At 43.1% G+C, this 27,939-nt stretch overlaps 1 protein-coding gene across 3 annotated transcripts; it reads right to left on the bottom strand.

Moving 5' to 3' along the window:
• Nucleotides 1–102: 102 nt before the first annotated feature.
• Nucleotides 103–27,552, bottom strand: stat6 (signal transducer and activator of transcription 6, interleukin-4 induced). 3 transcript variants are annotated; one of them, XM_030119187.1, is made up of 22 exons: nt 27,096–27,552; nt 18,527–18,682; nt 17,999–18,143; nt 17,296–17,376; nt 16,436–16,592; nt 15,786–15,886; nt 14,865–15,013; nt 14,422–14,538; nt 14,178–14,345; nt 13,546–13,636; nt 13,344–13,466; nt 12,951–13,043; nt 5,663–5,866; nt 5,444–5,538; nt 5,216–5,349; nt 4,931–5,080; nt 4,782–4,842; nt 4,617–4,682; nt 4,353–4,415; nt 3,528–3,599; nt 3,122–3,211; nt 103–3,017 (listed from the first exon to the last, which is right to left on the bottom strand). In XM_030119187.1, exons 2-22 carry the CDS (start codon nt 18,658–18,660, stop codon nt 2,960–2,962), a joined length of 2,352 nt encoding a protein of 783 aa, XP_029975047.1. In that variant the 5' UTR covers nt 18,661–18,682; nt 27,096–27,552; the 3' UTR covers nt 103–2,959. The 3 variants fall into 3 exon arrangements, with proteins under 3 accessions (XP_029975047.1, XP_029975048.1, XP_029975046.1); XM_030119188.1 differs by having other exon boundaries at nt 13,546–13,633; nt 18,527–18,687; XM_030119186.1 differs by having other exon boundaries at nt 18,527–18,687.
• Between the last annotated feature and the right edge of the window lie 387 nt (nt 27,553–27,939).

Raw genomic sequence — 27,939 nt, forward strand, 5'->3', positions numbered from 1 at the left:
CACACACCGAGCGGCCTCTCACGGCGACGGACACGACTTCCCAATCGAAACGCTGCCGATTTATTATTTTTATATGTGAAAAAAAAAAATAGAAAAATCTTTCCAATTTCTTTTTTTTTGGTCCTTTCTTTTCGATAAGATTAATTAAGGCGTCCCACGCAGGACGACAAAGGCATGTATGTGCACAAGCAGCAAATCTTACAATATCTGCAACATTTCTCACATCAAATTCATTTTCACAAATTACATGGGAATTTAGCTCACTTAAAGTAAAAAAAAAAATACTCTGCAAGCAGTTTTACACATATGTCAAGATAAAAAAACAAAAAAAAAAACAATAAATGATTGAATATTAAAAATACATACAGGCACGAGAGTTGGAGAAGATGAGCCATGCAAACATGCAGGGCTTGTGGACAGGTGACAGATGTGGAGGCTTTTCGGAAAGCTTCATATACTTAACATCATCAATCCTGACAAACAAATACCTTAAAGCAATCCTCAAAACAAAAAACAAAAAAAATAGGTTGAAAGATTTGGCGCTTCAGAAGAATAATATTCTTCCCAGCAGTAGATCCCAACCTTTTTCCAAATATTTCCCATCGGTGCCTTCACCCCCCACCACACCCTGTACCATTAAAAACAAACAATACAAGTGGAATTCAGTTTCTCTTCTCTGAGGATCAACTCTTGGAAGTTCACACTCCGTCTCGGGGTGTTTGGTGGACTGGAGTCGCTTCAGCTTGGATAGATTTAAATGTTGTTTTCTTTAGTTTTCATCAGCTCTGACTTCGTCCTTTGCTTCTGTGAAGCCATATTTGATGTAATTTCTGTTTTGGCCAAGTTACCTCTCTCCTCAGTCTGATGAGACGCCATTTTTATCCTGCTCCTTTAAACGTTTAAACTTAGAATTACGTTTAATAACCCCTTACTGTGTATATTTTTTAATTTAACTTGAAGCCAGATTTGTATTCCAGAGTCTCAAACCAACACATCGTCACACTCCAATCTGTGAAAGTCCTCTGCCAGTCCACGGCACACAAATGTAGTCATTTCACCAAAATACCTGTGAAGCACTGACATGGCTACTTCCTGTTTGGAGGGGTTTGTGAAAAGATTCTGATTTTATAATTTCCAGAGGCCTCACAGTTCAAGTTTCAGGTCTGTTTGTACTGTAGAGGCCAAATGAGAGCAAAAGAACAACTGAGGCCAAAGGTCACAGCAGGCTTCACGTCTCAGCGAGGCCTCAAATGGTTCAGTGAATTTTTGGAGCTCCTTTAAAGGAGTGACTGACACTAATCTTAAACAAACACACGCAAATTATTCAACCCAAATGGTATAAACTCTTAACATAATTGTAAGGCCTGCTGTCCTTTTCCTTTTTTGTTTTTTAATATTTTGTTGGTTTACCACCCATTTTTGTTGTTGCTGTTATGTCAATACTTCATAATCTTAAAAAAAGACAATAAAAACATTTAAAAAGGTATGATCTCAATGTAATACAATACATACATACGTAGAGACAGACTGATTTATTGATTGATTTATCCCAGAAGAATTTAATAGTAAAAAGTATGAATATACACATCTGAATAAGATGGAAAAAAATGTATAAAATTAAAGACAAAGACATACCAAAAAACTATCAGTATAATCGAAAACGACAAAATAATCAGAAATGAATGTGTCATATGGGAGTTTGCCTCCTTTAAAAGATGGTATTAATTTTTTGAGTTAAATTATGATCGTTACAGTTTATATTGAGGCTAAAACGCTTTGATCATTCTCATTTATTTGGAAAAGCTTTAGTAATGTTTATGAAAGTCAAACAGAAGCTGTTATTTAATGCAGAGAGGTGTATTCGTGAGCAAATGTAATTAGTTTAAGAGCAACAACTCGGTCGGTAAAAAAAAAAAAAAAAAAAAACCTCAATCAGCTTGTGACGTGAAATCACCTTCCTTCGTAGCGTCCGCAGCAAGCCCCACAGCAACGAGTCAATCGTAGCATTGCTAGTTTTGTTGATAAAGATGAAAGAATGTCAAAATGAATAAACTATGGATCGCATACATAAACTGAGGATACAATGAAGATGAAGTGGACAGTTGTTATCAAAACGAAGCTAAAGCCACAAACTATCTTAAAATATGGCAATTTCCACCAAAAATACAAAGGATGTCCATGTTTCTCCTTCAAGCTGGAAGAAAGTCGGCAGGCCGAAAAGACCGGGCAGCTGGTGAAACGAAGTCACGTCACCATTTCCGAAGTGTTTTTGTGAAATGACTGCGTTTGCGTGCCATGGACCGACGCAGGCGTTACACAGTCTGGGTTTCCAAAAATTAAGCCACACTGCTTCACAAAGTAGAAGAACATCTTGTTTTCTGCCACAAACCAGCTGGTACCTGCCTGTTTTCTGTGTTCACAGACATGAAAGCATGCATACATAATGATGTTCCTCTGATCTGCATAGTTATGTTTCTGTTAGTGTGTCATTTCCTGACGCTGAGGCTCAGTTCACACGACGTTTCAAGTGAAAACGCTTCATTTTTGTTCACGTTTGCACTGAAAAGGATGCCCGTTTATGCAGCAAGCGATGCAGTTGTCCTGTTGGGCACTGTGTTGTGTTTTCTGTAATGAATCGAGAAACATCCTGGAAAAGTTGCGCCAGCAAATATACACAACAAGCACAGGTAAGACTTTTTGAAAAAGCTGTGGCGACGAGGCGCAGGAGGCGGCTTCTTTTGTCCTTTCAGTCCTTGTTGATCTCCAGCTCAACGTGTCGAGTCAAACAGAAATCCATCAGCCTCCAGCAGGTTCTCATTCGCACAGATGTTGAAAACAGGAAGGAATTCAGCACTAAAAACACCTTGTTGGTTCACATGAAAGTAAGATGGATGAGTTCAGCTCCTCCAGTCTCTTAGATCTCCCTTCCTGCTCCACAAGCCGGTTTCAGGAAGTCTTTCTACGGTTTCAGATTCTCCAGAATGGAGCCAATAACTATTTCCATTTCACCTGCAGAACTAGACAACACAAACACAAAGGACGACTTGTTAGCGCCATAAAAATTGAAGACTTGTCAAACGACGACAATGAAAATATAATTTAAAATGCAAAGTAAACCTACATGTCTTCATTGAAGTCCAGAGTGGGACTCGTATTCTTCAGGATCTCTTCAGTAATGTGTTGTGTGTTGAACTGCTGCTGGAACGGAGAGCTGAAAGGGGCACAGGAGGTGAATAATGAAACACAGAGGTCACGTCAGGATCCCTGGAAGCTCAAGTCGACCCTCCTGATGAGTCTGGCTGACTGCCAACTTTGGGAGGCGTAGGAGGCGCCGACCCTGCTCCCGACGACGATTAAATACGTTCCCCTCCACCAGGGGGGGTGAAATCAGAGTGAAAACTAGTAAAATTCAATGACGTAGCTTGATTTGTACATCAGTGATTATCATCCATGTCTATGGCTGAAAGAACTCACCCGTTTAACGGCCCTGAGTGGGGGCTCTGAAAACAGAAGGCGGTAAAACGTACCCAGGGAAGCCAGCGTGAGCGCTGTCGAGAGACGTCATGGTGGAGGCGGCGACGGGAGAGTGGGTGGAGTCCCTGCACAGGGTTAACAGCACAATGAAAAAAGACTATTAGGTTTCTGAATGGTGGCTTTAGTCTAAAATGTTTTATCTCCAAACATTCATGAACATTAAGAGAAAAGAAATCTGAACGCATACAGTAAACTTTACATCTACATCTTTCTTAATCCTGGTGAATCTTTTTAGTGAAAACCAGGGATTTTGAAATAAAACACAGCGTGTTCTTATTCTTTTTAGCTACTTTGCCCCTGGAATTCAGTTTAAAATGTTTTATATTTATGTTCATATTTCTAAAGAAGTCTCAGCCAACATGACTGGAAAAATAGTAGAGTCAGTTATGACTTTGGAGACATTTATTGTTTACACCTGTTTTTTTTCTTCCCATATTCAGAAGCTGAACAGTGACTTCTGACACTTTTTTCTACATTGTGTAGTTTGAATTTCTGGAAATTAAAACACCGACATTTGCTAAACTGTTGGTGGGAGAAACGGAAAGAGACGTGTCCTCCCAGGATTAGAGCAAGACAAAGAATCAGCGCAGACCATTTCACCCAGTTTTAAGGCTTTCAAAACAGCAACAAACTCCATAAAACCATCCCAACAGTGAGTGAAAGAGTAATTTCTTCACCATCGAGCCTGTTTTAATGTAACGTGCAGTTTTTCATTGCTGTTATTCTTATCCTTTACTTACATTCTTGTGGGATGCAGAACATGGCAATCAAATGTCAGCTTGTGTCAAACAGCAGCAGGAAGCAGAAAAGACACTCACACAATGAAGCTACTGTGAGGACTCCCGGGGAGCGGCGTCATATTTGAATTCTGCGAGGCGTCCCTGTAAACAGACAGTATGTGAAGCAACCATCAAGTCTACGGCAGTGAGGAGAAACTGGAAAAACTACGACGAGCAAACCTTTACAGAGTGTCAGACATAAAAAGAAAACTATCTTTCTATGCAAACTTGTTGGGATGACTGGGAATTTGGAATGAGAGTAGAGAAAACAAAGAGGAGGAGAGAATTAAAGGTACTGCTCACATCGGGAAGCCACCAAGAGAGTTTTCAGCCAAAGGAGTCAAACAGAGAGCCGGAGGCGCCGCATCCCTGCAAAATGCAAAAATATAGACGAGCACGCTGATCACAAACTGCTTCTGATACGTCACTGTAACCACAGAAAATACAAAGTGTGGGATTTGTCCTCACATGCCAACTTTGGTCTGGAGAGACACGGGGATGTAGCCTCCACCAGAGGGAGCTGGAGGCTCTGCAGCAACAAGCACGAGAACACAAACCACTCAGTCTTCACTTCAGCGCGCGGACAGGCGACCTGCTGCCTGCATACAGACTCTCACCCGAGTAGAACTTCTTGAACACATCATGTTTGGGCAAGTCGGGATACAGGTAGGTGATTTCGTTGATGTCACGGATGCGATCGCCGAGGCTACGGATGTCGAGGTCCCTCTTGGTGAACGGCTGGATGTTTTGAATTTTCTGTCCCCCGTCTAAGTGAGAGACGCATCAGTGTCCCACGATGAGGACGATCATGTCATATATGAGAAAATATGTCTACATATATGTATTCAGTTGAAAAGTTTGAGAAAAACAATAAAAGACAGAAGATCTACAGCAGCGCTTACTTTCTGTGGCGGAGACATAAGCAATAGTGATGCCTCCGATCTCTGAGTCACTGAAGCGGAGCATGAAGGTCCCGTTGGGTCGATCTTTGAGGATGAGGTGGAGATGCTGCTTTCCAATGAAGCCAAATATCAGCCTGGCCCGGCGGAGCATTGACAGCAGGCGTCACATTCACAGAGCACTGTTCAAACGTTGCAGCGTGCAGGAGAAACGGCGGAGCGGCGGCTCACCCTTCGCTCCAGTAGGTCCTCAGGTGCTTCTTGGTCAGCTCCATCACGCCTTCAAACCACTGCCAGAAGGTGAACGTCCGACCTGGGAGGACCTCCTGTGATGGCCCACAACTCTGTGAGGCTTCATATCCATGTGTGCAGGTCGACACACACACACACACACACACACACACACACACACACACACACACACATACAAACACACACACTCATATATACCTTATTAAACTGACTCCAGGAAACCATCATGTTGCTGAAATCATCAGCGAAGTCTGGCTTGTTAAATATCTTCTGGGCCAAGAAGTGCTGGTTGAACTGATCCAGGTTGTGTTGCGTCTGCACCTCCGAGATGAACTTACAGTTCAGAGTGTTGTACATCATCCTCCAAGGCACGCGCTCGGGCACCACGAAGGGCACTCGGTCCTGATGGGAGAGGAGTCAACCAGTTTTAATGACAGGAGACTTTCTAGACACATGAAATGTAACTGGAATCAAAGATCATCACCGATAGCATCTGTATGAACTGAAAAACCCACACAAACTGTGTGCATGTGATTTACTGAGAATGCAGAACGCTGCACTGTTGATTAAAATGAGAAAAAGAAGGAAAAAGTAAGTTTCTATATGACATTAACCCTTTTTCTGATTTCTCAACGCGTACACCATCACTGTCCTCAGGCACTATGCCTCTCTCAGACGTTTCTCACGATTGCTGTCCTGTGATTCTTTGGAAGTAATTCCTGTAGCTGACGACATTGCGATGTTGGTGGGCGGAGGTGTGTCTTTCAGGTTATGAAGCAACACAGTGAAGGTTTCATCATGTTAGTTACAAAGACTGACACCTAGAGGAATGCAGTAAATGCCTCTTCCATGACACACTGTCCAACTCACACACAGAGTGACGGATGACGAAACACACGTTCACACTGAAAGGACATTTAAGGTAACTGATTACCCTCACTCTGTGGGAGGATAAAGCCCACACACACACCCACGCCCACGCCCACACACACATAAAAACTTTAAACAGAAACATCCTGCTTAACACTGGATGCAGGTATTGACTCGCTGATAATTTGATGATTTAGATAGGCGATCAGAGAGCACTAATGCATTATTAAGATCACTTATGTCGATTAAAGATGTAACTCTGGGCGTTTTTTGGTCGGAAAAAACCTTAATACAAACCACATTACACCATTCAGTACTCTAAAAGTCCAACAAACAGGAAACTCATCCCAAACCACAGAGCTAATGAGCACATTACTAATGACCACTTAGTAAATTGGTTAAAAGCCATTAAGCATCTATCGAGTCCGTTTACCCCAAACACAATCATCTTCTTTTTTTTTACTTGCACTTCCGTTTAAACTCTCCTCAGAATTACAAACGCAATTTATCTCAGTAACTCTCGACAGGCTGGAGCTCATCACTGCTCATCGAGGCGCGAAGACAGAACAACCTGGAGCTGAATCACCTGTCTGACACACACAGGACATCACACTGAACTCTACAACATTAAGTAATCACCTCTCGTTTGTTTCTCCTGCTTCCTCCAAGTGTGTGTGTGTGAAACTGAAGTGGAAAATCCAGGTAAGTTTCCAACAAGCAATGAGACAGACCTGCAATTTATGACTTCAGAGCAGTATTTATATCTACTATTATCTATAATTACCACAAAGCAAAGTGAAGGTGATTCAGCAGATGTACATGCGTGTAGTGTGAGTTGGCCGGTGGAAGACGGAGGAATTTTTAGGCTGCCTGCTGCCAAGAAAAGGGGGCTCACTTCACCTTTCTACCTCCAATAATGCCAGCAGATACAGTTTATGTGTGTGTGCACGCACACGTGTGTGTGTGCACTGCATGGGCAACTGCTCGTATCTAGGGTGGAGATCTTCTTTTGTGAGACCAGTGTTAATGAGAGATGAGTATTGACGAGTATTATAGTGCTTGTGCAGCACTATATATAAACACTGGAAGCAGTTTAGTTGGAGTGAAAGTGAGTGTTTTTATTCGGCATTGCCACATTTTCGCCTAGTTTTTCTTCTAGAAAGTTAGGTTGACAAATAGTCTTTTTGCTCCTTTTTCTTTTGTGGGTAAGCAAACTGACAGTCTATTTTTGTTTTTGAGTTTTTGACTCCGCTCACATCCTGAAGAAACAAACTGCCCTTTTATTTCTTTAAGAATTGCGTACGCTGGCATTTTTGGAAGGGCGAAGAGTTCGAGAGGCCCTGCCCATGCTGTGCCCTGTAGCTGCTGGACTGGGGAAAGAACCTGGACTAAACACTGTTTTTATCAAACTTAAAATAACTGTCCATTTTAAAACCCAGACTCAAAACTGTTGGTTTCACATATGGAGCCAAAGGGCCCAAGTCAGGGGAGGGGCTGTTTAAGGCATCGAGACATTGCAACTGCAGTGTCAGTGAGAAGACGTCTTTCTTTCTTCATATATCTGGCTGTCCTCCACATACCAGTGAATGGAGTTGCAGTACCTTCTCAGAATGGAACTAAGTGGCAGAAGTAAAGTGGAAAAAAAAAAAAAAAAAGCAATGGCCCTAAGGTTGAGCCCTGTGGAACTCCACATGACAGAGAAGTGGAGGAGGATTCAGAGTTGACAAGGCTGATACAGTGTTCTGTCTGCCAGACAGGACCTAAACCACTCAAGCAAACGACCACTGATGCCCACCAGGACCTGCAATCGGGACATCAAGTCTGTCAGTCAAATTCCAAGTCAAGTCGGAGGTCAAAGCGTCACAATATGCAACAAGCGCTCCTCATCCAGCTTCCACTTCCTGTATGGCAGGTCTTTATTATTAGACGATCCAGGCAGCTGCTCTCGGTTGTAATTCACACCTGATGTGTAAATCTTCTTTCATATTCGTCTCCCTCCGTGGTGGTTTCTCATCCTGAGAGCCACGGCAGCTCTGAGATTGGCCTTTACTGCCACACCTGGCCATGAAGTTCTGCTGCTCCAGGCGAGCTGGCTCCTCCTGCTACAGCTTCTCCCGACCTGACAGCAGCGTAGCCGACTTCACAAAGCAACCGTACAACTTAGATTCTTCCCAGTGCTGCTTTTCAAGGCTTCTTATGGAAGATCATTCTGACATCTTCCTCCTTTTAAGGCACCCTCTAAGTATGTCCTTTGACAACCAGATCCTTTACAAAGGCAGTGTGGTACACATGGAAAGAAAAGACAAGACCTCCTGCAGCCGCTTCTTCAGGTGCAGAGCATGTTGCTCAATCACTTTTCTGTTATTTGGCATGTTGAGCTCTTTCTTCCTCATTGGTGAGTTGATATGGTAACTCTCACTCACTTGCTTTGCTGAGTTTGTGACTAGTTCCATTAACCTTTGATATTTTCTTGACCATCCTGTTTGCTCACCCATACTGCATTTGGAGAAATCCATCTTGAACTGTTGCTGCCAAAGATCATCGGTCCACCATTTATTGTATCTTATTGTATGCTGTGAATGACTTCCAAGGGTTCCGAGATATGCTTTCTTTCCTGTGCCAACAAGGTTATACATCAAAACCTCTGTGAAAACACTGCTGTACTTCCCTGGTCCAAGAAAGCACAGGTGGTAATGATTTTACTGCCCTTCTTGGACTTAACTCAAACAGAACTATGGGAAGTTTGTAATCACCAACCCCGGTGAGACCACTTGACACCAGGTTGCCGTTCACTGCCACCTCTGAGTCTGTTTGTGATTGATCAGAGTTCTTTTGCTTTGGAGGAATGTGGAGCACACATGGATGCTGGAGACAGCATTTTGTACAGGAGATCTGTTTTCTGCAAACTGTACTGATAGCTCCAAAACACAAGCAGCCAAAACAGACACCTTTTTCCATGAACAAACCTATCTCCTCTTTGTAACATCTTTTCTCCAAGTGGGTACAAGCAACCAATATGTCCTCCTCCATAGTACAGACACATCCTTCCTGTGGTTTGACTTTGTTCCTTTTGTTGAGTTCCGAGTTTTGTTCTCCACATGAGCAATAGTGGTGGCAAAGCTTGTTCCTTTCATTCCAGGAAGAAGTTGTGGTTTTGCCCCTTCATGTATTGTCACTAGGGAAACATCCTGTATATTTCCAAACACTGGGTCTGTCAATAGTTTCACTTGTCTCTAAATGAAACTTGTGATGTCCAGTAATGTAACTCTCTGGTTGTGCCTCTCATGCAGCTCACAAACTACAGTTCTCCATTTGTCCGGATATTTATAAGGCAACTTCCTTATAATGGTGAGCATTTTGGTTGGCAGCTCTAGCTCATGCAGATATTCCACCCATTCCATGGCATTAGAACAGCCTCTGAGGAATAGGCTATAATCTTGAAGAGCTTTTTCAGTCTTGACAGAAGGCCTTGAAAGAGCTTTTTCCATATATGCAAAGGCTATTTTCTGTTCATTTCCAAAATGCTCACGTACTAAAGCTTTGGCCTTGACATAACCCCTTTCTGGGTTGAGGTGGCGTCCCACCAGTTTTCGAGGAAGGCCCTGATTGCACCGCTCCCAAAAATATCCTGCGATTGTGGTTCTCAGTATTTTTTTCTACACTATTCTGCTGTTACATCAAAGAGTAGTTAATTCATTTTGCTTTCTCATAATGCCAAGAATTTTGTTTTGATCCACATTCTGTGTGAGTTGGCATGTTGTCATCAGCACTGCTTTTCTCAGGATGTTGTCTGAGCTCATCAGGTGACACAGGGTCAGAATGAACGAACAGTGGAGTTTTCACCTTGGGCTTGGTTCCTGTATCCACACAGTCATACTTATTTTCCCTTTGTTTGATTGACATTTGTGGGGGGAATGATTCTGCAGTTGCATTTGGTTTGGATTTGGATTTTCCCTTTCCGAAGTTCATTTCATCTGACTGTATTGCAGAAAAATGTCTCCCACTGAGAATGCTCTGAGATCTTAACACACCTAATTCAACCATATGTGCTGCAACGATCCAACTGAAGTTGGTCCTTCTTTCTTCTCAAGTTTTCCTCCTGTTGTTCCAGTTCATGTTTGTCCTTAAGCAGTTTCTGTCTGGCCGTCAATGCTGCCAAGTCAGCCTCTGCTTTAAGACGTGCAGTAGAAGCAGCAGAAGCAGCAGATCTCCAGACCTATTGCTTCTTGCATTTTTTTAAAAGCGTTGCTGTATTTCATGGTGCTGGTAAACCATTCAGTTTGTTTATTTTGTTGCTCTGGGATTAAAGACATCAGCACATTGGTGGCGTTTTCACAGAGTTGAATCAGTTTCTCCAAATGAAGTGAAACTCGTGAAGCATTTTCCTTTTTGCTCATAAGTGCTTTCATTTCTGCGATGAGCTCTTTAATTTTATTCCTACCGCCGTGCCTTCATCTCCGATGCTTGGTATTGTATTCTCCTCAAGAGAATACAAAAAGAGCAATGAGTCGCTGAAGGGCCGACAGTGGGCCTGACGCTTTGTCTGACCCGCTTTGAATAATCCACTTCTATCCAGCGGATACATTTGATTTTTTATTAACAAAAACAAAAAAGCCATAATGATACACAACGAACCATAACATCAACAATAACAACAAATGCAAAAATATAAACAATAAACCCTTCCTGTAATATTGCAGTGAAATACATCTTTCATGGCTCCTACAGTACCGGTGTACGGAACCCCGGCTCTGCCAGCGTGGGGTGAATCTCGGTCACCTGAGGATGCTGCATCGGACTCCCCGATCCGTCAAACTGCAGGCACCACTGCCCGCTACATCTCTGGCAAACACAACTTTTATCCTGAGGGACTTTTCAGCTCCCATGCTCTGGATTTCCTCTGCTTGATGTAGACTTGTACCGGTGCCACTGAGTGCAGCGCTTTTAACAAACTTGTACCAGCCTGCTGCTCATTCCTCAACTCCCAGCAGACATCAGGCCATGGCGGAGGAACAGCGACTGTTTACATAAAATACTTCAAATGTAAACGGTGCGCTCTATCATCCTACATCCCCAGTTTTGAACAAGTGTTGTGATCTACCAACGACCCAAATACAACAAGGGTTTATTGAACGAATTCTGACTTTCTGGTTGAGATCATGCCCAGAAACAGTCAAGTCCTTATTGTTGGGGACTTTAAAGTTGCAATAAGTGGGAAATTTACTATACAAATAATTACAATCATTCTCAGCACCAAGTCAGCATTGCTCAGGTTTTTTAAGGACATCTTTCTAGCCAATGGCTCGAGTGACTACATGGTTCTAGTTCTGCTGGACCTAACAGCTGTATTCAACACAATGGATCCTGACAGTCTGGTATCCCTGGTGGGTATCAGCCATCCTCCTTAAGGTCCTACCTGGCAGACAGAACCATGTGTGTTAGCTTTGCTGGTTCAGAATCATCCTCGGCTCCTCTTTCATACGGGATCCCACAGGGCTCAATTTTAGAGCGACTGCGTGTTTCTCTTCACTGACCCTGGGGTCCATCCTTTGAAGGTACTGCGTCTCCTTTCACTGTTATGCAGACGATATCCTGATAAATGTCCCGTTAAAGGAGGAAGAGATCTTCCCTCTGACACCTCTGTTCATATGCCTCGATAACAATATGTGAAGCAAAGAGCTTATTTGGGTTTTAAAATGGACAGTGACACTAAATTAGACTCACAGATCAGCATAGTGGTTAATTCCAGCTTCTTCCATCTTAGAAAGTTCCTAAAGATGAAGCCCATTTTTGCACATCGACACTTTGAGACAGTGACTCATGCTTTTATGACGTCCTGGCTGGATTGCAGCAATTTACTTTACGTTTCGGCCAGCCAGTATGTACAGTACAGTAGATAAGAAGGAACACATAACCCCCATTCTGGCTTATCTTCACATTTTATGATTCTTTTATTTGTTTTAAATCTTTGAATGGCCCCGTCCTGCCTCACCTCTCTGAGATGCGTCACCACTACGCTCCTGCTGATCAGAGGCTCCTGGAGGTACCGAGGTCCAGACAGTAGCTCAGAGGGGACAGAGCTTTTCTGTCTTTACCCGTTAGTTGTGGAATGAGCTTCCACAGTGCATCAAGGACAAGTTCCTTCACCGGCTAGTTCTAAAACTAATCTGAAGACCCATTTTCACTACTTGGGTTTTAACGCAGCTTGAGACTCTGCTACTGTTTTTAGTGTCTACATTTTATTGTTTTTATTGTATTTTTATTCTTTTATTGCTCGTGCCTTATGCTTTTGTGTTTTTATGCCTATTTACGGGCAGCACTTTGTCGCAGCAGTGGTTGCTTTTAAAGTACTTTACGACTAAAGTTGAATTGAGATTTGTGATCTGTTATTTCTACCTTCACCACACGTGATGCTGAGGAAACTTACTGCAGAACTTCCACTTGGCGCACACCCACAACCAGTAGCAGAACTGTAAGTCACTGCTAAAGTGAACTGAAACACTATTTTGCTATTTCCTTCAGTGGATAACGCCCATGTTTAGTGCACCAACACTCACCTAAACACAAACAGCAGGAAGTACAAAATACATAGCGGCCGGGAAAGGGAAACACTGACCGGCTCAGAAAAAGCAGAGTCCCAGATGATGGTGGCCAGGGCGTTATTGTCCTGACAGCCGTGAACGATGACGACCAGCGGCTGAGAGATCATCTGCAAACAATCACATCGGTTTTACAACTTTGTTTTCAACTCGGAGAGAACAACGTGAAGCTGCTGTAAACATGTCAAAGTGATGCGATTTTATTATGAGATACTGGTACTTAGTTTTGTAATGCGTGTTTAGAAATCATATGAACTTTTCACAGGAAAACTGCTCCATCAGAAGACAGTTTTACACTATAAATTGCTTTCTGCAATTTCCCGACCTTCAGAAAACAGGGTGTGAGAGAATGATGGTGCAACAGGATGGGAACCACAGATAAGGATCTGACAGAACAAAAAGGGTCGGACCTGAATCTTGTACGGGGTGTCGCAGCCCGTGATGGTGATCTCAGCCGAGAATAGCAGAGCAAACTTCTCCTCCGTCACAGACTCCGTCCCCTTCCTGTCCGCTCGCCTTATCTTCTTGATGGACTGAAGGATGAAAGAGGAATCCGTGAATCGGGTGGAACCCGGGCGGGCCTGGAGGTAGTGGAGGGAGGGCGGTACGCACCATGTTTCTGAAGGTGGCACATGTGCTCTTACTGGCTGCATTGTGCTCCAGGATCGCTGAATTATTAATCAGCTCTGCAACACTTTCCCTGCTGGCGACAAAGATTCACCATAAATTATTCCACAACAAATGATAAGTACTTGTGCTTCAAAATGTAAGTATGTGTGGATAATTTTGAAATTTGTTTACCGAATATTGGTGAAGGGCGAGGATTAAATTCTTCCTCCTACCCTTGTTCACATGATGAATTAGATATATGTATTACGTGTGTGTTTATCAGTATGTATTTCTAGATGGGTGTGTGTATACTTGGACACAGATGATCTATTTTGTGCAAACTGTATGTAAACGCACTAAAATTTAAAAAATATATAATTTCTATATATTTATATATGTGCATTTCTGTGCATGCATGCATGGAAACAGGTTAATATACCTGCATAGGTAAATTCAAATCAGCATAAAGAGGTCTGTGGTCTTTTTTTCTCTGTTTTCACAGAAAAAATAAATACTTAAAGGAGCAAAGTAAAAATTTCTTTTCATGATTTTCTCTTTTCTTTCAAATAATAAGTCTTGTGAATGAAGGTGCAGCGGTAGCATTTTCCTGACAGGTGGGCGTAAACAGGACTCACCCTGTCACGTTGGCCAGGTTCCTCGCCTGCAGCTCGTTGACGATCTGCGCCTTCAGCACCACAGGCTTCCCCGGAGCCACCTTCTCCCCCAGCAGGTAGCGCACCGTCGTGGAGAACTTGGACTGAGTCTTGATGACCTGAGGGGGCTGCTTGTCCACAATGAGAGCGCTGAAACACACCAGCGAGAGAGATCAATGATTGGGTAAAGTGAGTCAGCATGACGGAGAGCTGAGGCACTGCCTACCTTTCTATCAGAGTCTGCATGAGGTGCTCCAGTCGCTCCTGGAGGTCCAAGATCCGCTCGCCGATCAGCATCAGCTCCTGTCTCAGGTTTCCATTCATGCCGAGCAGCTGCTCACACCTGAGAAAGAAAATCAATGAAAAAACAGAAGTCAGAAAAACTTTTACTCTAACACCTGCATTTTTATTTTTTCCGCATGTGTGAGCACAATAGGTAACAGGTGACACGGTGGAGCAGTGGCTCGCACTGCTACCTGCTGGAAATCAGCTGTCCATTCATGGAATTGTTGAGTCATTTCACACACATCTAAGTGTTGGTCAGCAGCCTCAGTGTTACAAAAACTGTGTATGATCTTTCAGTGGACGAGGCATGAACACTGCAACATGTTTGGTGTTTTTGTGGAGTGTATTAAGAGCGGAGCAGCTGGAACGTGGCGCCGGCCTCACCAGGTCTGCAGCGGGTTGAGGTTCTCGTCGAAGGGAAGCCCGATGGCCGACTTGTGCTGCTCCAACCTCCAGGCCTTCAGCCGGCTGATGAGCTGCGTCTGACAGTGGTCCAGGCAGTCCACACACTCCTTCAGCAGCTGGAAACGTTGCTGCAGCACGCAAACACACACACACTCGCATGTCAGTAGGTGTCACACACTGAAACATGGACATAATTCTCTCCCCTGGACATAATAAAAACACTACAAAAAAGAACAGAATGTTTAAAAATGAGCAAAAACAAAATCAGCAGTGGACCAAAGTTTGACGTGTTTGTTTTTACTCCAAAAAGAAAGAATGCTCCGTTGAGCAGTCAGGGAAGTCCCTCGTGCACAAACTTATAAAGACATAAGACATGGAAAGGATGAATCAAGCGTGGGAATGTTTCAGCAGCCACATCCAGCCGCTTCTGTAACCACAACTTTCAACAACAACAACAACAACACAACTCTTCTCAGAGCCATTTCAACGTCCTGAAGTGAGATAACAGCACACTTCTGAATTTCAAACACATTTTTAACAGATATTTTTCTTTTTATTTCAGATGTAGTCTTTTCTATTTTCAGTTTAGGAACGAGTGGAGTTGAAATTAAATAAACTAATTACAAAGCAGTATTTGTTTTAGCAAAGTAAACCAAAGCTGGTTTCTGACAGTAAGTGCTGCAGGTAACAAACGTTTGAGTCATTTGAGAGGAAATATGTAGATAAATATTAGCACTGTGAGCCGCTGCTGGAAGCTCGGATTTCTTTAACGTTCAGTTTACATAAGCCTGCTTCTGATTCGAGGACTGATCCGGGCCCACATTCACAGCTGAGGATGAACGAGTCAACCGATCCCGATTCAACAACGTGTTTGACAGGTGTGTCAAACATAAGGCTCACCGTGGACATGGTGTTGACGTTAAACTCCAACTGCTGGATCCGCTTCTGCAGCCTCTGGATTTCGGTGTTGGCGGCGTCCAGTCCGTTATGCTGGAACGACCCTGTTAAGGCAAACGCCTGTTATGGATTTCTTCTTGCTCGACTGCGACACAGGAAACCCTTTTCTTTTAGAACAACAGAAACAATCAGACTGACAGCTTCACAGCACAACGAAAGCCACTGTGCATGTTGAAAAGTGAAAGTGAGCGAGAAACATGTAAATTCAGTCTGACTCGCGGCAGAGCGACGTGCCAGACGAGACAGACGGAGAAACATGTGCCAGACACACCTTTACCGAGTGTTAGATAAGAATCTTATTTAAAAAAACAAATTTAGCAAAAATTACACCGTATTATTCTTCTGTAGCATTTATTTTCAATTAAAGAGTAAAAATGAAGGCGCTCAGAAAAAAACTAAACTTGTAAAAAAAAAAGAAGAAAAAAGTGTTACACAATCTAGTAAAAAAAAAAAAAGAAAAGAAGAAAGTGTCTCAAACAGCTTTGTTCCTGGTGCAATGTAAGGAGGCTGCAGTTTTCACTCTCAGTTCATGAACTTGAAGCAGGAAATAGCTGAAGCCGAATCTGTTTTCATTGGGTGTTTGTTTAACGCACCTTGCAGACTCTCATAGTTCTGCTTCTCCCAGTTGAGGTCCTCCTGCAGCTGGTGCATCTCTTTCCGGATCTTCTGGACCTCCAGGACCTTCAGGACCAGGTGGTCCACGTCCTGTGTGTTCGTGTCTCTGCCCGTCGGGAACGGGGAGGAGTTGCTCTGCACACATCAAACAGAACCACAGACGCTCAAAACCAGCTGCAGCACAGAGCAGCACATTGTCTTCCAATAGTCCAAGGAAATTATAAACAGATGTTACACAGAAAATCAATTATTATCACTTTAATCTCACTCAGAGACGCACGCTGACACTGTTTGATCTGAATTCATGTTAACTCATGTTCACGATGGCACGGAGCTTCTTTGATACACTATGAATTTCACAAGATCATTTGGACAGAAGCAGGTTACACTGCATTTCTTGTCCCCTGTGCACTCATATTGAAAATAAAACCTGTTGAGTCAGATCACAGGGTGTGGACAATGACTCTGAAAACTGCTGTACAATATTACAAGTAAAAAAAAAACAAAATAAAAAAACTTTAGAAGAGCCAAAACACCACTAATCATCTAAAATTACTGCAATCAAGCTGCAGTTCAGACTTTTTTTTGGATAATTTCAGTTATTAACTACTGAAATTCATCATTTGCCTGCTTATTGTCTGTCTTCTTCATTTGTTTCCCAACAACAAGAAGCTCGAAGAAATGCAAATTACTACTTACAGTTGCTTCTAACAATGTATTTTTAAGCTGCTGAACGCTGCGTGCCACTGAAGCGTGCAGCTTCAGAAGGAACTCTCCTCCTCCCACTAACAGGATCACAGCTGTCTGAAGTGAAACTGGAGCTGAATGAGTGTTTTACCGCGTTGATGAGAGCCCTCTCCTTCCTGAGGATATCGCGGACCATCACCGCAAACTGCAGAGGCTGCTGCTGAAATATCGCCTGGAAAGAAACATCATGTCTGTCTCATCATATACACAATTTACTATGTTTTTATTAACAAAAAAAAAAAAATCCTCACTCCATACAAAAGAACCACAAACACAGCACTTTAGTTTTTTGCTCACAGTTTTCATCGTCTGATTTCATGTCAAATAGTCTTTTTGTTTATATCGAAAAACTCTTAGATCTTTGAATTCAGCTCATGAAAAATGTGACAAAAATATTAAAAAGTGCTGCATTTATGTATTTTTTAGTGTAATTTCAATTAAAAAAACATGACATTTGATTATTAAGAGCTACTCGACATAATCTGAGAAAATTGTATTAGTTCTAAACACTGAAAGCTGAAAACTGTAATCTGGAGTTAAATAAAATCTGTTTTACTGCCTAAGCAAATTTTGACAGTAAAAACCTTGAGCTGATCAAATTTAAATGCTCAATTATGAAAAACATGCTCAAGTGGTAATGTCTGACTCAAAGCAGGTTTTCAGATACTGTCCTTATAGAAAAATAGAAACAGAAACATCAATGTGAGTAAAAAGCCCAGTTTTCCCCCACGATGCGGGGAGTTCCACAGTCCTCTGGATGTGTGTGAGAGGAGCGCCGTGGTTTTCAGGCCCACCATGTTCCTGCTGATCTGGATCAGCTTCATCTTGTCCACCACGTTGTCGTTCTGCTCTGCAACCAGCTGCAGCATGCTGATGGTCTGGTCCAAAAGAGCCTGGGCCTGACTCTCCTGCTCCAGCTTTTCCATTGCAAAGTCCTCCCTGTGAACACACACACGATTTCAAACATGCACTTGCACATAAATGTATATATAGATGCATGTTCATGACGTAGGACAGCACAACATAGTATCCTGAACATCTGTTGTTATCATAGACTGACTGAACAGCAGCAGTGAATTATGTTTCCCTACAACACATTCTGGTTTTTATTGACTTTGGCTTCTCATCCCATGGCAACGGGCAACAAGTCAGCGACACAAAACCACAACAACCGAGGAAAAAAAAAAAAAAAAAAAAACGACAACAGAAACAACAACTGCTCAGCTTCTGGAATGCTGCTCAAATAAATACTTGAGTGTCAAGTGATGTAACTATTCATCCCAAAGGCAGAGGGAATACGTGAGGGGCTGGTTGAGTCTCACCATCTTTGGTTCTCGATCCACGCGGCGATGTAATGTCTCATCTCGATGGGGAAGGTGTTTGGATGGTAGAGGCTGCTCACTGTCTCGTGAGACAGACACTGCAGGATCCGGGTCATGTGGAGCCACTGGGCCATGGTCGGGCAGGGACACTCACAACTATGCTTCAAACACACACGCACACAAACGCACAAACAAACACAAATTCAAATTAGATTTCAATTTGAACTGTTAAAAAATAAAAATGTCCCTTCCAAAGAAACCGAAAATTATTTCTTCTTCTCATTCCGTTTTCCCATTTGTGCCATCCAGGAACCATCATATTGATTTTTTACCCAGTCAGTAATGTCCTGTCAGGAAACAGTGGTGTGAGGAATCACTTCACCGGCGCCTGATGATCCAGATCAATGTGAATCTGACGTAAGACTTCTGAAGAAATACAGACTCGCCGGACTTCACAGAAAGACGCCAAACACAAAACCCAGTTCCATCTGGAGCGGGGCGAACCGGGAAAATACTTTCACAATAAACTGAAATTAAAACTTTGAAGTATTTCTTTGTAGAGTATCTATAGGTGATGAAAATGTCAACACTTTACCAAAATCAATCAGCTGCTCCCGAATACGATTCCAACCTCAACATAAAGCCAATTCCTATGAAACCTTCTGGTGCAAAATACAGTGAAATGTCCTGGAACGTCTCCTAAAACTGCTGCATTCTGTGCGTTTTTAGAAGCTCGCCCTGACAGCACGGCTTTTTCAGACGAGTTCGACTGCAACAAGGTCGCTGCCGCTCGTGGCAGCATCAGGATTTGGCCGACCGGTGATTTGCTTGACACCCTCGGTCTCAAAGTAACTGTGATATAAATATTCTGCAGGCCCTATCTCCTTCCTCCACATCAAGAAAAAAAAAACACTCATCTAAGTTTTACAGTCTTGACATTAACGATAACCCATCTGGCTCTCATTGTTTCTGAAAGATGTGATCTCTGCCTGTGCAGGCGCTCATTATGTGAGCTTCCTCTTTCAGTCATTTCAGGTCATGCGTCTGCTGTGAGGCCTCCTCAAATTAAACACTTTGCATTAAAAGACAGAAGAAGAGATAAGGCAGGAAAGTCCTGCAGCTCAATTGCAACAACGGTGCAACAACGAGCAGCAATGACACTCAAACAGGAGGAACAAAGTCTTGTGTAATCCTTTTATGAATGAATCGCCCATGAATTACACTCGCCTGTGTGTATGTGTGTGTGTGTGTGCTGCGTAAAACAACGCTACTGTGTTTCCTGTGAGAAAACATCTCATTTCACCGCAGATAACTGCCACGTCCCTCAATATGTTGTCACTTTTAGTCGTGTAACCAGTGTTGACACGACCACTGCAGTTTCAGTAGCAGCCAAACCGATTTTCTCCACTCTCCGTTCACTTTTAAGCATAAATGAAACCGAGTGTGTGTTCTTCAACAGAAACCCGCCACAGGTTCACACAAAGCTGAGAAAAGGTCAGAGATGGATGGGAGCATCTCCATATCTGGGATTAAAACAAACTCACATTTAAAACACATCATTAAACTCGCCTGCTGTGTTTTGGGAGACTGATTCCAGGAAACCCTGCTATAAAGATGTAGATGAACAATAACAATAACACAGGTCATCCGAGGCCAAACACAGAGAAACACATTTCTAAATATCGGAGCTCATTCAGGACCAGAACTGAACACTTGTCGGCTCTACATGAATCTCACGTCTGCCTGTAGCTGTTGTTGAAACGAAAAGAGTGATAGATTAGAACAAGATCGCGTCTCTCTGCGGCTGGACTCCGCTGTAAATTAAAGTCAAGGACATTCATTTATCTTCCGGGAGAACCAGACAGTCTGCCAAAGTCGGCCCTCTCAGTAATAACTCAGGATTTACAAGCCTTCCCAAACTGACTCCACAGACATAAAGTAAATAGCTGTGACGTGCTCGGCTGTGGAAAGTTCAGTTTAAAAGTGTTTACAGTCCGTTTCTGCTGTACAGTCGAATACAGGCTGAAAGTCAAGCAGACACTTCATCAAACGCGGGGACAAAGTAGGGACGGCTGTGGGGTCTGGATCCAGGTCAGAATGTAAAGTAATCCCAAACGTGACACAGTGGAAAGTGAATGCACTGTTTTCTAAACAAAGAGGATTGCAGTAACAATGATTGATAACGTCATGAACATGTTGGACCTACAACGAATCGTCTCTGGAGTTTGACACTTTACATGCAGCAAGTTTCAACATTATTCTCATAAAACATGAATCTGGTGCCTCATATGTTGTGATTTAAAAGTGAAGAAAAACCATAAATCCAGTTTCTGATTTTAATAGGTTCTTCTGACTATTGAGACAGCATTGAGACAGGACGCCGTTCTACCAGCTGGAGTCCAGACGTCACATCAGGTCAGACTCCAACACAAGCAACTCAATCATCATCATAATCACAGCAGAAGAAGAAGACTCCTCATGCCGTCCCAGCAGTCAGAAGGGGAAAACGGAACTGGATGGTGTTTGATAGCTGGGAATTCTATTAATAAATCCTTTTTCAATCATGTTATCCAGCATTAGGGTCATGGATCGGTTCCAGCCGATTGTCGTCAGAGACAGAGTACACCCTGGACAATAATTCATCACGGGACACTTGAACATGTCTCTGGACTGTGAGAAGAAAACTGGAGGAAACCCCACAGGAAGAACATGAACACGAACGCTGTGGATGTCGGAGAACGAGTGTTTTCATTACAACAAGCTTTCTTGCTTTCTTGACATAGAAAGCACAGAAATGTCATTCAGATCAAATCCATTCAGCTATAAGAAATCGCTCTTTTATTTTCTTGTCTTGTATTTCGAGAGGTGAATTTGATGAATCAAACACTCAGAAAGGACGAAGGACGACTGGACGTTACAGGGTCAAAACTGTTCGATCGGCCCCGTTTACGCAACGATTTCAAGAGAAAACGCAAAACTTTCACTGCATTTCAGGGATCTGCCTTCAACAACGGTCGTCAGAGCCACTGAAAACCTCTCCCAAGATGGAACTTTCTTACAGTGCTCCGGTCCGTCTCTGTGGGAGAAACGTCAGCATGTCAGAGATAACTGACTGGTGGCGGCCAAGCCTTCACAGCGACGCTGCATTTCAATCGTCCACGTGACGCAGAATTCCAACCACCGGTAGGAGTCTAACCTGTCTCACGACGGCCTAATCTCCGCTCACGTTGCAACAAACAACTGTTGACACGGTGGACAACTATGACAACACATCACGAATAAATTTAAGAGGAAAATTTGTCAGTTCCCTCTTGGGATTACAGGAAAGAGGCTGGAGATGACAGATCAGGCATCAGGAAGTATTTTAGTAATTCTGTCTGCTGCGGCTCAGATTTCAGACTTCTAGGTGATCAGTCATTTGTTGCATAATTTACTTCTCTGCATGTGGGTGTGTATGTGTGTGTGTGTGTGTGTGTGTGTGTGTGTGTGTGTGTGTGTGTGTTCATAACAAATACAAACAGCGGCACCAACTCGAGTAAGGCAACGATGCGTTTTCACTTGAAACATGAGCGAGATTGTCTTGACCCGATCAAAATCAGCTTGAGAAAGAGTTTTATCAACTTTAAAAGTCTAAATATTTTGTCCTTAAAGACTTTCTAATAACACAGCAGTGTCCAGAAAACTGCACCGTCATCATTTGTGGTCAGATGAATTGGAACGTCTGGCGACAGGCTGCAGTTCTCAGCAGCGTCGCATTCATTCTTGCAGAGTATCTGCTATGAAAACTTCATTAAGAAATTCCTTTTTTTTTTTTTCTTTTCAGCCCTTAAATGCCGATCCAAATGTGGCAGTTTGACCACAGAGTGGCTGAAGTGAGTAATGAGCTGATGTTAGTGTTTAACGTAACCTTATCTAAATCCTAAATGCTTCGGAGGAACAGTTCAATCGGGCCACAAAGCCGCCACATCCATCAAGAACAAGTCTCCAGCTGAACCGCTGCTTAATGAGGACCATGTTTACTCTGACTCCAGCTCCTTCAGCGGAGGAAGACCAGAAATGTGTGTGTGAAGGGCGAAGACACAAGAGTAACAACCAGCTTCAGTCACTTTCATGCGTTTCTTGTTCTTCTGCTGTTTCTCAAACGACGGCTGAGTGAAATCTGTTCTGTAACACACCTGCTTCTGAGCATCACGCCACATTTCAGGCTCCGTTCACACAGAAACATTGTCGAAACGCATCGTTTCAGAAAAGCTTCATGTTTACACGGTAACAAACGTCACATTTAAACGGGGCCCCAGAGGCCTCTGATTAACTTCAAGCAATTTTCACAACTTGGAGGCGTTTTTCAAGGAAAAAAACAAAAAAACAAAAAGTAGCCGCTTTCTTTTCCTCTCATTAACGCCGAGGTGGCTTCTAATTTCATTCTTTATTATGAGTCCAATCTATCAGAAATGCTTGTAATGATGAAAGTTATGACGAAACTGCTCAAATGAACGAATGCATCTCACTGATGGGACGTATTGCTGACTTTTCAAGTCCTACCAGTACTGATGCATTCATTTAGACTGAATAGAATTCATTTCCTTGTTGATTTTTAATTTGTGAACACAAAGATGCAAACCACAAAACACTCACAAGTTAAGAGGCTCTGTTCGAAAATCATCTGACATTAGAAAGAGAAGGGAGAAATACTTAGACCTGATCGTGAACGCAGCATTTTTCACCTCAACAAATAACGAACGTGGATCGTGAAGATGCTGGCTGCTGCACTGCTGAGTGTTTCTGCTTCACTTTCTTTCAGGAAACACTAGACTGTTGCCACCAAAAAAAACCACATCTTATTCAGCAAATAGAAAAACAGCTTCCTTTTGTGGTGTCAAAAACATTTTAGTTCAGAACAGGGTTTCTGCTATGAAAAAATGGCACCGGACAACGTGACCGGCAGGTTTTCAATTTACCGGACAAGCGCTTGATTTCCCGGTCAAATATTATGGGGGGGGGGGGGGCATACTTTTCAAAGGGCCCCGCTCTTGCCTGTCAAATTTCGAGTGGACTAAATTTCAAAAGAGTGGTAGGGGAATTTATTCAAAGATATGCCCAAAGATCAGGACATATATATAAAGTATGGCTGGGCACGTTAACGCGTTATTAACGCGTTATTAACGTGTTATTAACGCGTTATTAACGCGTTAACGCACTGATTAAAATATTTTCATCAGGCGTTAACGCCCCCCACACCCCCCCTCCCCACACACACACACACATTGTGCTCCAGCTGAGCGTCAAAAAAAGCACACACAGCTGCAGCGTTTTCTGCGGTGAAACACGGTCCATTCCTCATCATTTGCCATAATGAATTCGGCCGAATCATCAGAAAAAATCAGGAGGAAAAGGATGGTATAAGACACAAACGGAAATCAGGAGCGCAAATATGACAAAAATTAAAGTGAAACTTAAATCGCGTCTTTTGCCGGCAGAATGTTTCGGCACATTGGGCAGTCTTCAGGCGCTGAAAATACGCAAAATAAAGTAAATTTCCCTTCAACACACAATCTGGCTTAATGAAGCACAATTCAGCGTGACTGAATGTACTCTGCTCTGCTTTTGCTGGTGTGTGTGTGTGTATGTGTGTGTGTGTGTGTGTGTGTGTGTGTGTGTGTGTGTGTGTGTGTGTGTGTGTGTGTGTGGGGGGGGGGGGTCAGGGGTGCCAATCTTGGTAAAGACTTGGCATTTTAAGTTATTATAAATCATACTTGATGAATTGTAAAATTATTATTGTAAAATTATGCTTGCAAAAAAAAAAAGTCCCTGTCCTCAGCTAGGGGAAGGATGATCATTACAGAGTACTTTTGAATTCATTATTGTATTTTGCGCATAGTCCAAAAACATGCACTCCCACAGTCCAAAAACATGCATGGTAGGTTAATTGGTCACCCTAAATTGCCCCGAGGTATGAATGTGTGAGTGAATGGTTGTCTGTCTCTATATGTCAGCCCTGCGACAGACTGGCGACCTGTCCAGGGCATACCCCGCCTTCGCCCACAGCAGCTGGGATCGGCTCCAGCCACCCGCGACCCCGAAAGGGACCAGCGGCAGAAAATGAATGAATGAATGAATTAATGAATTTTGCGCATAATGCGATTAATCGCGATTAATTGCAGAAAAATTATGAGATTAATCGCGATTAAGAAATTTAATCATTGCCCAGCACTAATATAAAGTCTACTCACCTGGAAAGCAAGCCTGTAAAAAAAATGTATTCCTGTTATTAAGTGGGGGCGTATCTACGTGACAAAGCGATTTAAAAACATTAATAATTTGGTCCTAGAAATATTTGTTCTATCTTCAAAGTAAAGTTGTGTAACAACCTGAGTGGAATGTTTACAAAAACTGATTATAAAACCTGAACTGTGCGTCAATGAGTAATGAGGAGTGAAACAGCGGAGTCCCGCGGATAGCTCCCCAATAATGACAGTCAGGATCCGCACCTTGACAGCGACTATGACATTTGGGCTCTATCGGGCTCTAACCCTTTCTCCTCTGAACTATTTTGTTTAGTAAAAAAGGCTTTCACCTGTTTCAACATGTGTCTCCGTATTGTTGTTGTACTGCACGCTTTGCCAGGGTAAATGAAACACATGCTACAAGTTTAGTTCTGCCTGAAAAAAAAAACAACTTTTTTTTTTCCACATAAACCAGGCTTATTAATAAAAGATAAAATTCGGGGTTTTATTGTTGTTTTTTTAATAAAATGACACGGAAATTGCCTTTTTGAATTCAAATTTTGCTTGGGGGGAATATTCAAATAAAAATTGAGCTTGGAGGGAATATGTTTTCACCGGACATTTTGAAAGGTGGCGTTAAAATATGTCGGACTTCGGCAGATTTTACCGGTCAAAGTCCAGTAATTACCGGATAACGGAAACCCAGGTTCGGAATCAATTTCATCTTTAGTGGGTAAAATAATGCCAAAATCACCTTTAAATTTTAACTTTTTTTTGCTGTGGCACAGAGTATGTGTGATGAAAACATCTGTATTTTCACAAAACTAAACCATTACAATGCAACATTACTACAATCTGAACACAAAAACACTTTGATTGAAAACTTCTGGGGTGAAATACAGCGACAGTTCCCCTCCAGCTGTTGCATTATGGGTGTTTTTACCCCCTGACAGCATGGCTTTGAGGCTAGTTTGATAGCAGCGAGGCTCGGGGCTCACGTTCGTGTTGTGTCGCTACTCTTAAGAAATTTGTCTTTTAAAAAAAAATCTGTTTTCTGTGAAATCCATTTGCATGGTGGCCTGTTGGGCCGGATCGGAGCCTCTTTTGGGCTGGTTTTGACCCACGGGCCTCATGTTTGACACCCCTGATGCAGGACCATGGTTGGGACTCAGTATCGATCTTTTTAGGACAGGAAGTCGTGATGAGCGCTCCTGCCTCACAGCAAGACGGTCCTGGGATCTGAGTGGAGTTTGCATGTTCTCCCTGTGTGCCTTGAATGCGGTCCAGGACGGCGGCGTGTACGTCCAGAGGAGCCTGGAGGTACATTTCTTCGGTACTGCGCTTCATCATTTTTCAATTCCAGCCAATATAGTGAGTGTTAACTTACAGTGTGTTTATAAAGCAGGTAGTGATGAGCAGTACAAAACTCACCCTGCTTTAATTCTATGTCATTAATTTTAATTTTTAATGAGTGATTGGTCCAAACTGTTTAACTGCTCTTTCACTGCATATTATTCATGGAAAATGAAGCACATGCATTGTGAGGTTATTATTATTTCACATTATGGTTTATTTATTTATTCATTCATCTATCTATCTATTTCAGTTTGTGGCTCCAGCACCCCATGACCCTGAACAGGATAAGTGGTTATAAGTGGATGAAGCTCTTTCTCGGTAAATTCAGTCGTCAACCTGTTCAGGATGCTCTGCAGCCTTCACATATGTGATCCTCTGGGGGATGAAATGATGGATTCCAGTAACAGCAGCGTCTCAAGCTTGACTGACTCTGGCCATGTCGCTTGATGAGTTTTTAATGGAGTCATACTCATGACAGAGTTCATGTTGTCATGTCAGTTAATATTGTCATATCAGCAGGACAGTGAAAGTGAAAAACTAATTATTACTCAAAACTTTTGACAGAATGATGACAGTATTGTTCATATGTGGGCAATGCTCACACACTCACACACTTTTAAGGCATGCTGTCAAACCAAGATGAATCCCATGAGGTTTGTGAAGTTGAGTAGGAGGGTGAAGTAAATAAATACATGTTTGGAGAAGTTGACCTAGACCTAAACACGCTTCTACAAACAAAAAAACTACACATTTGTTTGGAGAAACACTTAAGTTGTTTGTTACCAGAAAAAAAAACAGAAACAATTTAACGCAAAGTGCTGCTCTGACATGTCGAAGGCCGACATCCTTCCACTGAAGCATGTAAACAACAGCAGGCATTGCGCAACGGCCTCACATCTGGCGAAGCCCCGTTAAACCGCAACCCCGAGGCCAAGCAAATAAAATTATAATCACAACAGTACACAACTGGAATAGCACGGGTCTGTTACCTTTTCCGTTGACAACAGACGTCAAAACATGCAGGGCCGCCGCGCTGCGCGCGCCTCCTCGTCCTCTAAAAGCCGCCGGTCCGACCGTCCTACCGGGGTCTCCCTGCCTCCATCACCCGGAGCGGCGCTGACGGAGAACCCGGAGAGCCGCTCGAGCTCCGAACAGTCGAGGAAAGTGAACTTGGAGAGGTGCAGCGGGGCGCGCACCGACAGTCTCTCACCGAGCAGACTGACTTCACTGACTCACTTCCCTGTTGCGCGCGGCGCAGGACGCGCGCTTTATTTCCTGCCTTCACTTTCAAGCCCGCACTTGATCGCGGTAACGTCACTCAAAACTATGTAAGGGGGCGGGAGAGGGGCAGAGAGGGACCAGAGGCGCCGCGTCTGTTCTGCCGTAACCTCACAGATAAAACTGTGTGAATTTCGCGTCAAGCGTTGGCGACGCGACGCCACGCGCTCCTCCCATCCACTGGAGCGATGACTCCAAACAGAAACTAGAAGTGAGCGAATACGGTGGGCTGGCTTCAGTTCCACAGAAAACAGTCGGAGGCGGAGTAATGTTGAGTCATTTTGGCACGAGGAGTGACTTCCAGTAAGTTTCAACGGAGGCTGGTGGCGATATGATATCTGCAGATGGCAGCGGGTCCGGGACGGGCGAACACCCCGCGAGCCAGGAGGGGGTCCCGGAACAGCGGCCAACATCCTCCTTCTGGCAAATAATAAATAAGACAATTCTTCCTCAGAAAAAAAAAAAGAAAAAACAAACAAAACTTCTTTGTCTTCGTCTTCTTCCCCCCAAAAATAAAAAAATGAAATAAAATCCTTCTTGTACGGACAACGTTTA

The sequence above is a fragment of the Salarias fasciatus genome, chromosome 20 (assembly GCF_902148845.1).
Source record: "Salarias fasciatus chromosome 20, fSalaFa1.1, whole genome shotgun sequence".
In the NCBI taxonomy this organism is placed as follows: Eukaryota; Metazoa; Chordata; class Actinopteri; order Blenniiformes; family Blenniidae; genus Salarias; species Salarias fasciatus.

Bases quoted from the DNA above. Each gene is read 5' to 3' on its own strand.
- stat6 (XM_030119187.1), bottom strand. From the start codon at position 18,660: ATGGCCCAGTGGCTCCACATGACCCGGATCCTGCAGTGTCTGTCTCAC. The intron at 14,346-14,421 runs GTAGGCAGTGCC...GGTGTGTTTCAG, and splicing joins ATGCAGACTCTGATAGAAAG to CGCTCTCATTGTGGACAAGC. The intron at 4,416-4,616 runs GTGAGCAGTACC...GTCTGTTTACAG, and splicing joins TCTCTTGGTGGCTTCCCGAT to GGACGCCTCGCAGAATTCAA.